Raw genomic sequence first — 16,313 nt, forward strand, 5'->3', positions numbered from 1 at the left:
TGAAGCTTGGGTGCAAGTTATAGGCTTACCCGTCTCCTTATGGGAGCGGGACATTTTGAGAAGGATAGGGGAGGAGTGCGGGGGTTTTCTCACAGTCAACTCCCAAACAGAGAAGATGAAGGAATTGCAGTGGGCCCGACTATTGGTGAAGCGTAACGGCGAGGAACTCTCCAATGTGGTGGAGGTTTGGGTTGAAGAGTTGTGATACTTGCTAACTCTCAGGTGGGAGGTCAAGCCAATAATGAGAGCGATGACGGTAGGAAAGAGATGGAAGAAAGTCGCAACATGAGAAGAGGTTGGGGGTGAGGCTTGTACACGCACGGGCGAGTGCGTGCTGGAGGCGGAGGACGATTCGAGGCTCGAGGCCCTGCTGCTGCCTGCTGATGGGACGTAGGGCCAGTCAAACGAGTCGGGGCAAGATATGGATCCTTTCCGGAGCTTTAATGGGTCGTCAGGTGGGTCACAAGGATCTGTCGGGCTTACCTTGCTGGGCCGAGCAAAGCCCTCTTGGTGTTCTAAAGAAGTAGAGCCCATTGGGCTTGCTCCTTTCTTGGACTTCCCTTGCGAAAATGGGTCATCTCTTCTTAGGCTGCTGTCTAGGAAGATTTTTGGGCGGGCCAAGACTTTGAAGCTTACTATGATGCTTGGGCTGGACAACTGAGGTCCGCTTATGCAATTAGCTGTGGTTAGAGCCCAATTGGAGGAGGCCCGTCCCTCCATGGTTATTGGCCAAAGCCTAATGGGGGGTCCAAACGCTAGTATTTCCCCTTTCTGGGTGAAAGACGGCCTGCAGAGGCCTTCTGAGGAGGAGTTATAGTTCGAGGGGAGATCTAAGACCGACTGTGCCTTGGAGGAAGATGCAAGGTATGAAAACGACCCTATCTTATCTGGACCGGTGGTTTCTGATTCTCTTTTTTCTCCCTCTCCTATTTATGGTCGGACTCCATTGGGGGAGTATTACGACCTTTCTGGGGTTGGCTTGGACTTAACCCATGGGGGTTACACCTCGATTGTGTAACATCTTTGGGTCTATAGAGCAGGAGATAGTTAAGCCTTGGGAGTTGATAGAGGTTAATTCTAACAGTATTGAAGAGAGCAGAGGGGAATTGTGCTTAGCTTGGTCTATGCCACAAAAAGGTAGAGGATGGGAGGAAGCAAGCTGGGAGGAAAGCGATCTAGCTAGGTTCAGCAAGTTGTTGGGATTTTCGACAGAGGGATTGGAGAAAGATATTTTGGAGTTTCTGGTCAAAATTAGAAGGAGGAGGGAAAGAGTTCATAGCAAAACTCTTCTAGAGAAATCGAGATTTGAAAAGGAATTGAAAAGGCTTGAATGCCCCATCAATTATGAGAGGGGGAAGAAGAAGAAGTGTGTTATGCAAATAAGAGGGTGCCAAATTATGAAAGTCCAATGAAGATAAGGCTGTTGAGATGGAATGTGCGTGGGGCTAACAATAGTTCTAGAAGAAAGGCGATTAAGGCTATGATCAGGAGCCAGAAAGTGGACTTGTTTTGTATCCAAGAGACAAAAATTCAGTTAATGTCAAAGGGTTTGGTGAGGAGTTTGGGCTCTGGGAAGTTTCTTGATTAGGGTGCCATGGGTGCTCAAGGAGCTGCGGGAGGGATTTTGATATGTTGGGATGAAAGGACCCTAGAGGTTCTTGAGATGGAGATGGGGCAGTTCTCAATTTCTTGTAGGCTTAGGAATATAGAAAATGGGATTGTTTGGATCTTCACAAGAGTGTATGGGCCATTTTCTAAATAAGAAAGGGAGATTCTATGGGAAGAGCTCGGGACAATAAGGGGTATCTGGGATGGCCCCTGGTGTTTAGGGGGCGACTTCAATGTTACCCTTTACCAAAAGGAAATGAGCAATCAGGGAAGGCTAACTGGTGCAATGAGAAGATTTGCTCAGGTTGTTGATGAGCTAGAGCTCTTGGATCTCCCTCTGCAAGGGGGTGTGTTCTCATGGAGCAGGGGTAGGAACAATCAATCTTGGGCTAGACTGGATCGGTTCTTAGTGACCCAGAACTGGCTTGATCACTTTAGTGAGGTTATCCAGTGTAGGTTACCCAGACCCACCTCCGATCACTTTCCCATCTTGCTGAAAGATAGTGGGTTAAGACAGGGCCCTTCCCCGTTTAGGTTTGAAAACATGTGGCTCAAAGTTGAAGGGTTCAAGGATCTTCTTCGGGGCTGGTGGTAGGGGTCGGGGGGGAGAGAGAGGGCCAGTTTTAGATTGACTACTAAGATGAAGGTCATGAAAGAAAAAATCAAAGAATGGAACAGGGATGTGTTTGGTAGGCTGGAAGTTAATAAAAGCTCAGCCCTTCAACAAGTCGCATTCTGGGATGGGGTGGAGAATGGAAGCAGTCTGACAGAAGGTGAGACGGAGCTGAAAAGAGAAGCTGAGGAAACCTTTAAAAAGTGGGTGTTATTGGAAGAAACTCATGGGAGACAAGTGACAAGGGAGTTGTGGCTTAAGGAAGAGGACAAGAACACAGGTTTCTTTCACCGGATGGCCAATGCCCACCGAATAAATAACTCCTTGGATAAAATTAAGATCAATAGGGGGTGGTTGGCTGAGGAGCAGAAGATGAGAGAAGGGATTGTGAATGCTTTTAAGCAGCTGCTTTCAGAGAAGCAAGGCTGAAGAGCTAATATTGAGGGGTTGCACCTTCAAAGTCCAAACCGTAATGAAGCTGAAGTCTTGGAGTTGTCCTTCACTGAGGAAGAAATCCATTATGCTCTAATGGAAATGAATGGAGATAAGGTTCCAGGCCCGGATGGGTTCACAGTGGCCTTCTGGCAATATTGCTGGGACTTTGTGAAGGAGGAGATTATGGACCTGTTTAAGGAGTTTTTTGATAAAAAAATCTTTTGCTAAGAATCTCAATACTACCTTCCTAGTCCTCATTCCAAAGAAAGGTGGGGCTAAGGACCTTGGGGACTTCAGGCCCATCAGCCTTCTAGGGGGATTGTATAAGCTTTTGGCCAAAGTGCTGGCCAACAGGCTGAAGAATGTTTTAAATAAGGTGGTCTCTACGGACCAAAATGCTTTTGTGAGGGAAAGACAGATCTTAGATGCCTCGCTCATAGCTAATGAGGTGATTGATTATTGGCATAAACGTAAAGAGAAATGGGTAATTTGTAAACTGGATATTGAAAAAACCTATGACAACATTAATTGGAATTTCCTCATGAAGGTCTTGCACAAGATGGGCTTTGGATCTCGTTGGATGGAGTGGATTTGCTGGTGCATTTCAACTGCAAAATTTTCTGTTTTGGTTAATGGGGTGCTAGTAGGGTACTTCTCCAACTCTAGGGGGCTGCGTCAAGGAGATCCCCTTTCTCCTTACCTTTTTGTTTTGGGTATGGAAGTGTTAAGTGTACTTATAAGAAGGGTTGTTGATGGGGGATTCATTTCAAGCTGTAGTCTTCGAGGGAGGGGGGGAATGGAGATGAATGTGTCTCATTTGCTCTTTGCTGATGACACAATTATTTTCTACGAAGCAAGGAAAGAACACCTAACCTCTCTAAGTTGGATTTTGGCTTGGTTTGAGGCATCCTCTGGTCTAAGAATAAACCCAGCTAAAAGCGAAGTAATTCCGGTTGGGGAGGTTGAAGACATTGACGAATTGGCAATGGAGTTAAGGTGTAGAGTGGGGTCTCTTCCTACTGTCTATTTGGGGCTGCCCCTTGGAGCCAACCACAAGGCCTCGTCTATGTGGAATGGGGTGGAAGAAAGAATGACAAGAAGGTTAGCCCTTTGGAAAATATAATATTTGTCAAAGGGAGGGAGAATTACCCTCATTAAAAGTACTTTGGCCAGCATACCTGTTTACCAATTGTCCCTCTTTCGAATGCCCAAGTTAGTAGCAAAAAGGCTCGAACAATTACAAAGGGACTTTCTTCGGGGAGGGGGAAGCTTGGAAAGGAAAATCCATTTAATCAATTGGGAGGTGGTGTGCACTCAAAAGGAGAAGGGGGGTCTAGGCATTCGGAAGATTGATCTCTTGAACAAGGCCTTATTGGGCAAATGGATTTGGGGATTTGCCTTTGAAAAAAAAAAATCCTTTGGAAGAAGGTGATCAGGGTGAAGTATGGCCATGAGGGTTTTGGTTGGCGAACTAATGAAGCTCGCGAAACATTTAGAGTGAGGGTTTGGAAGGAGATTTTGAAGGAGGCAAACTGGTGTTGGGATAACATAGGGTTCAAAGTGGGAGAGGGGACCAAGGTCAACTTCTGGACTGATCAATGGTGTGGTATTGAGGCGTTGTCCCAAACTTTTCCCCAGTTTTTTGCCTTGGCGGTCCATAGGAATGCTACGGTCAATGAAGTGTGGGATTCAAGCCTTGGTCAAGGAGGTTGGAACATTAGACTCTCCAAAGATTGTAATGATTGGGAGCTGGATGCTATAGGAGAGTTGTTTCATTTGTTGAGGGACTTGAGGATTTCTTCAGAAGAGGACTCAATGATATGGAAATGAGGGGTTCACGATTCTTTTCAGATTAAGGATGCTTATAAGTTGTTGGCAACTCCTAGTGCCATCACCTTCCTGAAAAAAAGCATTTGGGTAGATAAGGTTCCAACCAAAGTTGTTTTTTTTTTGCTTGGGAGGCCACATGAGAGAAGATCCTAACTTTGGATAGGCTTCAAAGATGGGGCTGGCACCTTCCTAATCGTTGTTTTTTGTGTGGTTGTGAAGAGGAAAATGTAAATCACATTCTTTTACACTGTATAGTGGTCAGGGTTCTCTGAGAGATCTTCCTTGCCTTGTTTGGGGCTCATTGGGTGTTCCCAGAGACAGCTAAAGGGGTGTTACTTAGTTGGAGGGGGCCCTTTGTGGGGAAAAAGAGGAAAAAGATTTGGAACTTCATCCCGTTGTGTATTTTTTGAACGGTATGGAAGGAAAGAAATAGACTAACTTTTAATGAGGGCTCTTTAGCTATACAAAAATTGAAAATTTCTTTTGTATGTAATTTGTGGAGTTGGGCTAGGATGTATATGGGAGAGGAGTCCTCTTCGCTTTTAGGTTTTTTGGAATGGCTTGCGGTTCCTTAAGGGCTGGTGAGGTTTTTTGTTCTTGTGTTTTTTGTTTTTAAGCTACTATGTATACTCCCTATATGCTTTGTGGCTTTTCGCCCTTTAATATATTTGTGTTCATTTATAAAAAAAAAACAATAAATCTTTCAAATATTATTACGTTATTTTCATATATCAAACAATCTCTTCCAATTAGCTAGTTTATCTTAGCTATCACCTGACTTGGACGTCCCTTGGTGCTCAAAGTTTAAAGTTGCCCAACTGCTACACGAATTTTTAGGGGAGAGCCCAAGCCGCTCATCAGGGTTTAAAGCTGAAAGGCTGATAGGAGTTATGTCTAGCTACTCTATTTACTCAATATTAGAAGTTAATTTTCGAAAGTTTTATCTTCCCATGAACATAACTAATCTTATGGAATTAGCTAAACATCTACAACATATAGCCTTCTATAACCACATAAAAACTTGGTAGACTACACTCAAAATTGGTAGCTATATATCGAAAAATTCCTTATGTTACATGAAATTACAGGAGTTCCCCTTCGACTTGAAGTAGGATACTAATCTCTTCAAAGTTCCATAACTTAACACCAGCTCCCCTTCCTAGTATCAATGACTCAGCGGTACTGTTAGTGCTCTCCAGTAAATTTGTTATTTTAGCCTATTGACACAACAGCTTTGCTTTTATTTAAATACATTTCTATCTCTCTCTCAAATTCAAAGTAGGGGTGGAGTGAAAAATTAATGGCTTCTCGTGGTCCCCGGCCCAGTCCAATTTTAGACCATTCCATTATATTACAAAAAAAAATATAATTTATAATTAAATAAATGAGGTTATGCGGGAATTTTTATCATTAATAATTTTTTTAGTTTTATTTTACATGTGATTTTTGTAATGAAAAAGCGTGCATATGTTTTTGAAAGAGATTTTAAAAATATTTATATATATAAGAGTAATTAAAAATAAATTATTACGAATAAAAGTTATTTTTAAAATATATTTAAAAATATAAAAAACATGCGAGAATATGTCAAATTCCAATCAAAATTTTCCTTTACAAATTATTAAATAATAGTTTTTAAAAAACGGTTTCAAAACAATTAGAACTATTTTGAAAAACACTTCCAAAACAAAACCTAAGATTTTAAAAACACTTCTACCCAGATTAAACCATCCTAAAACCATCGGACTTGTGGCAGTTACCATGACTGCTACCTAATAGAAAGAAAAAAGAAAATCCTTATCGAGTCTTCCTCTAATTAACTTCTCAGAGGAGAGAGAAAGAAAAAGAAGTGTTCATGGCTGGATTAACCAACTTCCTATGTGAAGCTTAGTTCAGTAGCTTCTCAGAAGAAAGAGAAATCCCCAGCATGAGTCATCTAACTTCTTAGGACAGAGAAAGAGATTAAGAGAGAGACGGTTCAGTAACTTAGAAAAGAGAAAGACTAACTATTACTAGAAGGAGGTAGAGACTGCAGGTTCATGAATCTCGACATCAAAGCACAAACACCTTGTACCAGATCCAGGGACACATATTATGATCATTGTACTGTACTAGTACTTTTGCTTTTAATTATATTCAAGGTCTGGAAATTGTGGCTCATCTGTCGGATTTTTCTCAATAGTACGGTAATTTAAAAAAGTTATGCTTAAATTACTGTAGTAGAAGAAGTTATTACAAATATACGGTAGTTTTTGCCACCTAGGAAAGAGGATTTGCCAATTAGGAGAGAGGAGAGAGGAGAGAGGTTCAGCGGATAATTTTTTTTTTAAACCAAAATCATCTTTAAGGGAAATCATCTTTTTAAAAGACGAGTTCCATGAAAAAAAATTAGTATTTAAAAAAATTCCCCATTTACAAGGGAACTCGTCTTTTGAAGAGACGAGTTCCTTGAAAAAAAAATATATTTTTTTTAAAAAATTCCCAAATTATTATTTAAAAAAAAAAAACAACAATTCCTCGAGGGAACTCGTCTGTTGAAGAGACGAGTTCCCATGGAAAAAAATATATATATTTTTAAAAAAAATTCCTAAATTTAAAAAAAAAAAAAAAAAAAAACAATTCCACAAGGGAACTCGTCTCTTCAAGTCAAGAGAGGAGTTCCCATAGGAATTTTTTTTTTTTATAAAAAAGTTCCCAAAAAAAAAAAAAACCAATTCCACAAGTGAAGAGACGAGTTCCCATGGGATTTTTTTTTTTTTTTAAATACCCAAATTTAAAAATAAAAAAAAAAATTCTTCAAGAGACGAGTTCCCATGGGAAAATTTTTTTTTATAAAAAAATTCCCAAATTAAAAAAAAAAACAATTCCACAAGGGAACTCGTCTCTTGAAGAGACGAGTTCCCATGGGAAATTTTTTTTTTTTTTTAAATATTTTTTTTTTTTAAATATCCAAATTAAAAAAAAAAAAAAAAACAATTCCACAAGGAAACTCGTCTCTTGAAGAGACGAGTTCCCATGGAAAAAAAAAAATTTTAAAAAAAAATACCCAAATTTAAAAAAAAAAAAAAAAAAACAATTCTTCAATGGAACTCGTCTCTTCAAGAGACGAGTTCCCATGGGAAATTTTTTTTTTTTTTTTTTTTTTTAATTTGGGAATTTTTTTTTTTTTTTTAAAAAAAATTTCCCATGGGGAACTCGTCTCTTGAAGAGACGAGTTCCCCTTGTGGAATTGTTTTTTTTTTTTTTTCAATTTAGGAATTTTAAAAAAAAAATATTTAAAATAAAAAAAAATTTCTCATGGGGAACTCGTCTCTTCAAGAGACGAGTTCCCCTTATGGAATTGTTTGTTTGTTTTTTTTTTTTTTTTTTTAATTTAGGAATTTTTTTTAAAAAATATTTAAAAAAAAAAAAAATTTCCCATGGGAAACTCGTCTCTTGAAGAGACGAGTTTCCCCTTGTGGAATTGTTTTTTTTTTTTTTTTTTTTTTTAATTTTTTAAATTTAGGAAGTTTTAAAAAAAATATTTAAAAAAAAAAATTTCCCATGGGAAGAGACGAGTTCCCCTTGTGGGATTTTTTTTTTTTTTTTTTTTTTAATTTAGGAAATTTTTTAAAAAAATTATTTAAAAAAAAAAAAATTTTCCCATGGGGAACTCGTCTCTTGAAGAGACGAGTTCCCCTTGTAGAATTGTTTTCTCTTTTTTTTTTTTTTTATTAAATTTGGGATTTTTTTTTTTTTAAAAAAAATAGTTTTTTTTTTTAAATAGTTTTTTTTAAAAAAAAAAATTTTCCCATGGGAAACTCGTCTCTTGAAGAGACGAGTTCCCCTTGTGGAATTGTTTTTTTTTTTTTTTTTTTTTTTTTTTTTTAAATTTGGGAATTTTTTTTTAAAAAAAATATTTAAAAAAAAAAAAATTCCCATGGGAAACTCGTCTCTTGAAGAGACGAGTTCCCTTGTGGAATTGTTTTTTTTTTTTTTTTTTTTTTTTTTTTTTATAATTTAGAAATTTAAAAAAAAAAAAAAAAATTCCCAATGGGAAACTCGTCTCTTAAAGAGACGAGTTCCCCTTGTGGAATTTTTTTTTTTTTATTTGGGAATTTAAAAAAAAGAAAGAAATTTACCATGGGAAACTCGTCTCTTGAATTTCCCTTGTGGAATTTTTTTTTTTTTTAAGGAATTTTTTTTTAAATATATACCTTGAGGAATTTTTTTTTTTTTTTATATATATATTTTTTCATGAAACTCGTCTCTTGAAGAGACGAGTTCCTTTGTATTCGGGAATTTTTTTAAATACTATTTTTTTTCATGGAACTCGTCTTTTGAAAAGACGATTTCCCTTAAAGATGATTTTGGTTTAAAAAAAAAAATTATCCGCTGAACTTCTCTCCTCTCTCCTAAGTGGCAAATCCTCTTTCCTAGGTGGCAAAAACTACCGTATATTTGTAATAACTTCTTCTACTACAGTAATTTAAGCTTAACTTTTTTAAATTACCGTACTATTGAGAAAAATCCCTCATCTGTCATAGTAAAAGTCCGGGAAAAAAGACAATAGAACTTCCATATAAAATAATAAAAAAAAAACACTGTGATAACTTCAATTATTTTTTTGGGGGGGGGGTATTTGTTTTTTCCTTCTCATCCTTTTCCTCAATCATGTTACCAAACTTTACTTTTGTTTTCTGACTTGTTTCCCAAATATAAGTAATATACAGCCCAAATAAGTTAACAGCATACACCAGAAAAAAAAAAGTAAAAAATCAAAAGATGGAAGTGAATGGAAAGTAAAACATACCAGCCTTTTAGCTGTGACGAATCCCAACTTCTTCTGCCTCTCAATGGTGAGGATGGAGAGAATATGAAGGAAACAAGCTCATACAGTGATGGTGGGAAGGGGGGTGGGGGAGGGAGAGGAGAGGGTGGGAGAGATTTAAATGCTGGAGAAAAGCTAGTCACCCTTATCTCTTTATTGAGTGAATAGGAGGGCAGCCCTCGAGAGAGGGTAAGATGAGACCTCCATACATCATTACACCATGTCAGCAAGTACGTATATATGTTTATTTTCTAGATAATATGATATTTACAATTTCTTTGACCGTCAGATGCAATGATTCAGATCATCTAACGGCAGGGGGCCTTCCAAGTTCCAAGGGACTATATATATTATTATTCTTTTTTTTATTTCTTTTAATCTAAGGATAGGACTATATATATCATATTGCAAGTTGCAACGTGACGATTGCATTCAATTATTGTTGTTTTGGTTTTATGTTAGGATATTTATATTAACATAAAGAATAGTCGAATCTTGACGTGGAAAGTCTTTATCAGTCAAAATCTGAAAATATCAGTCTATATGCATTATGAATTGCCTACATTTGGTATCAGAGCACTGAAAATTCTTATCTCTGCCTTGATATTTATTTTGCTGAAGTTTATGGTTTCTCTTTTGGTTGTAAGATACAATTATACAGAAACATCCATAAGTTGATAGTGCTTTAAAAATGAAATACCCATAAATCTATGAATTGATCATGCTATTAAAAAGACAAATAGCTTCAGCCTTGCCACTACAGATCACAGGCCTTCATGGCACTGATCATTGCCGCCATTTAGGCGTCATTTTAAGGTATTCCAAAAGCGCATTTCCGGTGTTGTTGGGGCTGCAGTTTCAGCCACTACAGGCCCCACATTCAAGCGACATTAAAGCGCCGCTGCTGGTGCTGGTCAAAGGGGCTGCAAGCGCCATTTCCGAACGCCATTCAGGCGCCCATTCTGAGCATCATTCAGCCCCATTCTGAGCGCCATTCAGGCACTCATTCCAGCATCATTCAGGCACTCATTTCAGCGCTATTCAAGCGCTGATCTTTGCCGCTGCAAGCCCCTGTTACGAGCGCCATTCAGGCGCTATCCAAGCGCCACTGCAGGTGTAGTATCTATATGCTGATGATGTGTTTTTCACCAGCGAGAGAGGGAGTCGGGCTGCACTCCGGTGGATGCAGCCCATCCCAATTGTGGCGACGATCACATTGCTACCGGAAAGGATGCAGCCCGTCCCGTTGGCCGCGGCATGCATGGTGCTGTTGGGGATGAAGTAGTCCATGGCTGAAAATTAGGAAGATGGTTTGTGATATTAAGTGGATGGAGAACCTAGAGTCAGATTGGGTTTCCAATGACGCCCACTAAAGAAATTGGGCCATGGGAATTAAAATGTAATTGGGCCCATTAGGCTTATTACATGTGCAGTGACCCAATAAAATTATTAAAGGTCTTTGTGTATTGGGTCATGGGTTAAATATGGTATTTGGGTCAGTTTAGGTTCTAATGGCCCGGTTTGAATTATTTTATTGGATTTGAATTAATTGTTTTTTATATGGATTTAGGCACCCTTTCATAATATGAATTCCTTTTAAATTATTCTAAATTATGTGTGATTTTTATACATGTAAATTAAATTATTTATTTTAATTTATATGCTTGTATGTGTAAAAATGTAGCCTAAATTTGAGTTAGATAAATTAAAAGTTGTAGCTATGGATGCATGCAAATTTTATCTAAATTGTATAAGATATATTAAAATATATATATCATATAATCTTAATGTCTAGTGAACCATATAATTTTTTAATAATTAAGGAATAGCCACAGCGACTTTAATTATTTTTAAAAATAAAATGAAATTATTTTTAAGTATTCAAATAGACCCTTAACTTTATAATTTTTTTTTTCCTACAAATTAAATTATTTTCTTGTAAGTATTCAAATGGTTCATTGAAAAAAAAAAATTCCTTTCTCCTTTTTGGAAAGCGCTAAAAATAGTTCTTTTAGGTAAGTACATAAATGTCCAACTTTTATTATAAAGCAAAAATAGTATTTCAAGTGGAAAAAAAACTACGTGAGAGAGGAAATTATTAAGAAAAATTATTTGTTAATGAAAGCAGGCAAATATTTGTATTTTCCATAAAATACTCTTAATCATTTGATTATGGTTGTCGGCAGAAATAGTTTTGATCTTGTTTTCAGTTCTTCATCATCTTTGTAATTATTCTGATTGAATTAGGTTAGGTAAGAGTTTAGACGATAGCATGAATGCAAATTCCGGGAAGGGAGTCGATCTCAAAAAGTAGGAATTGATAAAGAAAGAGCGCGATGTGACTTGGAAATGTCCTTTGGCCAATGTTATTTCGCTGGACAATATTGAAAAGCAGTACCCGAATTTCCACGCTGATGTGACCGCATGAATACGGACGAAGTAATGCATTATAATAGAGTAGGCAACGAGTAGCTATCCAAATCCTCACATGGAATCTTCATGGTTGTAACTCCTTTAGACATCAACCCCTGTAAAAAATTGTAGTGTCTGGACTCTGGATGTCCCTAAATCCAATCACTCACATACAAGTTTTTCAAATATCTCATGAAGAGTTGTACTTAAACAACTCAAATCAGTCGAGATGTATATTCATATGATTCCCATAAACATGTGGGCTTGACTACTGTACCGAAATCTACTTGTCCGTACCATACCAACCTTTTTAGGCCAATAAGGTTAGGACACATGGCAGGGCAATGAAAACAAAAAACAGCCTTCAAGTTCAGCACTGTTACCAACCGTTTGAGCTTTTACGGTGACCAATTATATAAAATCTGTTTTGAATTTTATTTTTTTATCAAATAGTAATAAAGAAAATTTGCGGAAAAAATATTTTTGTGATATGATAAACTTTTTCAAAAATGATAAAACTTATGATAAATAAAATTCTTAATTGTATGCCCTTTAATTATTTTAATTTTTTAGTTAGCAAAAAGAAAATTAAAAAAATAATTTTTTTTTTTAAAAAAAAATTAGGGATACAAGAAATGAGAGGATGATACAAAGAATGTGATGAGTGTACAAAGAATGTCACAAGGGTACACAAGTATGATGCGAGAAATGTGACAATACAAGAAATAAAAAAAAAAATTCTCGTATTCTTCCCATATTTTTCGTACCCTCCTCACATTCGTTGTACTTCCACCAATTTTTGAATATTTTAATCTTGTAATTTTTTTCAAACATTATTTACTTCAACTCCTAATCTATTTAGTAATTTTATAGATTATTATTATCCAGTGAAGTGAAAACAAAAATTAAAAATATTAAATTTTAAAAAAAATTAGGGTACAACGAATGTGATGGTGGTACAAGGATTGTGAGGATGGTACAAGGAATATGAGAAAGGTCCAAGAAATGTTGGGGTACAAAAATGATTGTGACGATGGTACGAGAAATATAGGGAACAATAAATAAAATAAAATTTCTCGTATCCTTCTCACATTCCTTGTACCTGAACCAATTTTTGAATATTTTAATATTTTAATTTTATTGCACATTTGAAGTCTATTTAGTCTTTTTACAAAATATTACTGTCCAATGAAGTGAAAAGGATATTAAAAAAAATAAAAAATTTTAAAAATTTAGGGATACAAGGAATATGACAAAGGTACACAAGGGTACCAGAAATGTGATGGTACAAGAAATGAAAAAAAATTCCTCGCACTCTTCTCACAGTTCCCGTACCCTACTCACAGTTCCCGTACCCTACTCACATTCATTGTACCTCCACCAATTTTTGAATATATTAATTTCATTTTTTTTTCCAACATTATTTGGTTCAACTCCTAATATATTTAGTACTTTTATAGATTATTATCATCCAGTAAAAGTGAATTTTATATATATATATATATATATATATTTTAATTTAGGGGTACAAGGAATGTGACTGTGATACAAGGATTGTGGGGAGGGGGGAGGGCTACAAGGAATGTAAGGAAGGTACAAGAATTGTAAAGATACAAGAAATGAAAGAAATTTCTAGTACCCTTCTCACATACTCCGTGCCTTAACCAAATTTTGAATATTTTAATCTTTTAATTTTATCACACATTATTTAATTCAATTTTTTTACACAACATTACCATCTAGTGAAGTGAAAAAAAATATTATAAAAATTAAAAATTTCAAAAAATTTAGGGGTACAAGAAATGTGAGTATGACATAAGGAATGTGATGAGAGCACAAGGAATGTGACGATGGTACACAAGGGTAGGAAAAACGTGAATGTACAAGAAATGAAACAAAACTTCTTGTACTCTTTTCACATTTCTCGTACCCACCTCACATTCTTTGTCTTGACCTATTTTTGAATATTTTAATGTTTTAATTTTTTTCGAATATCATTAGCTTTAATTTTAACTCTATTTAGTAATTTTACACAAAATTATCATCCATTAAAGTGACAAAAAAAAGTAAGAAAATTAAAAAGTATAAAAATTATAGGGGTACAAGAAATATGAAGATGGTACAAGGAATGTGTTGTGGGTACAAGGAAAGTGATGATGGTACATGAGGGTAGGAGAAATGTGAATGTACAAGAAATAAAATACAATTTTTCGTACTTTTCTCACATTTCTCGTACTTCCTTCACATTCTTCGTTCAGTTTCTATGTCCCTTTGGGCCTCTATTCACTTTCTCATCTTCTTTATTTTGCCCCTCCCCATAGTTCTGAAAGGCACGCCTAGGCTCGGGGAGGCGCGACGCCACCCTCCGGCACCTCGCCTGAAGAGAGGCGATGCCCCATCATGAAGGCACCACTTAAGCGTGCAAGGTGCTCGCCTCCGGCAAGGCGTGAGGCGGTCGCCCAAGTCACCTCTGAGGGTCCGACCAGGTACGCACTCCTCCTTCTCTTTCTTCTTCTTCTTCTTCTTCTTCTTCTTCTTTTTCTTCTTCTTCTTCCTTCTACCGTCGAGTTGCAGAGAGGAGACGAGGCCGTGGGAGCCCTAAATTTTTTTTTATTTGCTGGGCCCAAAACGACGTCGTTTTGGAGCCTGTTCTTTTTTTTTTTTTTTTTTTTAAAAAGGCCAAAACGACGCCGTTTTTGCCTGTTCCTCCCATCCAGCCCCCTTTTCTGGCTTTCTCAACTCGAGACCACTGCCATTCTTTGCCCTAGCATCTTCCGTGTTGGAGAAGTGAAGAAAAAAAAGAAAAAGAAGAAGAAAAATAGGGGGAAAATAGGAGAAAAATAAAGGGGAAATAGTCACGTACCTTCCGGACCTCGGTATTTTTTTTTGCTTCACTTTTCTGCATTTTTTTCCATTCTTATCTCATAACTCTCATTGGTAAATTTTTTTTTAAAATATAAATATTATATTTTGAGTTTTTGACATGAAAATTTTACAAAATAAAAATAAATAAATAAAAAGCACTCATATGCATATTTGTTGTTAATGTGATATTTGATAATGTGATATGCATTTTTTTTTCAATTTTTTTCTTAATTTAATTAAAATTATTTTATTGTAGAGTATAAATAATTTGTTTGCAATATGGATAATGAGAGTGAAACTCAAGTGGACTCTAGTGCAAGTGGAAGAAGAGATCCGGGGTGGAAATATGGTCGTTTGGTTAATGAAAAAGATTTGAACACCATCATATGCATTTTTTGTGATAAAGTAACCAAATGAGGCATATATAGACACAAACAACATCTTGTTGGTGGATATAGAAATGCTAAAAAATGTAGAAAATGTCCGGAACATGTTAGAGAAGAAATTGAAGAGTATATGAGTTCCAAGAAAAATCAAAGAGAGCAAATGAATATGGGGAGCGAATATGTTAATGAAGATTTGTTTGGTTTGGAAGATGAAGATATTGGTGAGGAGATTAATAGTAGAACGAATGTCACCAACATTTTTAGTGGAGGTAGTAACCGAGGAGGAAGTGGTGGTAGGACGTTTTCTTCAAAAAAACCAAGACAAAAAGGTCTTATGGATCATTTTTTCACTCCTAATGCAAAGATGGTTATTCAAAATCGAAGGAGTGGAAAGATGAATCAAACTACCATCAATGATGCCTACAAAAAGGAAGCAAGACAAAGAGCTTGTATGCTTATCACAAGATGAATGTATGAGGCTGCTATTCCATTTAATGCAGTCACATATCCGAGTTTCCAACCAATGATTGAGGCTATTGGCCAATATGGTGTGGGTATGAAGGGACCAACTTTTCATGAGGTAAGAGTTACTAACCTTAAGAAAAAATTGGCTCTCACAAAAGATTTGATGAAAGATCATATGATGGAATGGGGGAAAAATGGATGTTCAATTATGTTGGATGGATGGACCGATAGGAAAGAGAGAACTTTGGTGAACTTTTTGGTTAATTGTTCAAAAGGAACCATGTTCATGCAATCCATTGATGCTTCTTCAACGATTAAGACGGGAGAAAAGATGTTTGAGTTACTTGACAAATGGGTAGAGCAAGTTGGTGAGGAGACTGTTATTCAAGTTATAACAGATAATCACTCAAGTTATGTGATGGCAGGTAATAAATACTATTTCTTGAATTTTTATTTACTTTTAAAATTTGAATTATTTATCTTGAGAACTTATGTAAATTTATTATCTACAATTTCATATAGGGAGGTTGTTAGAATTAAAGCGCCCACATTTGTATTGGACACCATGTGCTACACATTGCCTTGACTTGATGTTGGAAGATATTGGAAAGCTACCAAACATCAAAAGGACATTGGAGAGGGCTATATCACTAAATGGGTATATTTATAATCGCTCAGGGCTACTCAACATGATGAGGCGGTTTACTAGACAAAGGGAATTACTTAGGCCTGCTAAGGCTCGGTTTGCAACTGCTTTCATCACATTATCGCGATTGCATGAACAAAAAACACAATTTGAGGAAGATGTTTACAAGCTCAGATTGGTTAGATAGTAAATGGGCAAAAGAGCAGAAGGGGAAAACTATAGCCAACATAGTATAATGCCTTC

At 36.4% G+C, this 16,313-nt stretch overlaps 1 protein-coding gene across 1 annotated transcript; it reads left to right on the plus strand.

Moving 5' to 3' along the window:
* The first annotated feature begins 1,864 nt into the window (after positions 1 to 1,864).
* Positions 1,865 to 2,203, plus strand: LOC117910700. Its single transcript, XM_034824818.1, has one exon. It carries the CDS (start codon positions 1,865 to 1,867, stop codon positions 2,201 to 2,203), a length of 339 nt encoding a protein of 112 aa, XP_034680709.1.
* Positions 2,204 to 16,313: the final 14,110 nt, after the last annotated feature.

The sequence above is a fragment of the Vitis riparia genome, unplaced genomic scaffold (assembly GCF_004353265.1).
Source record: "Vitis riparia cultivar Riparia Gloire de Montpellier isolate 1030 unplaced genomic scaffold, EGFV_Vit.rip_1.0 scaffold821_pilon_pilon, whole genome shotgun sequence".
Classification (NCBI taxonomy): domain Eukaryota; kingdom Viridiplantae; phylum Streptophyta; class Magnoliopsida; order Vitales; family Vitaceae; genus Vitis; species Vitis riparia.

Coding starts and splice junctions, on each gene's coding strand:
- LOC117910700 (XM_034824818.1), top strand. CDS start 1,865: ATGAGCAATCAGGGAAGGCTAACTGGTGCAATGAGAAGATTTGCTCAG.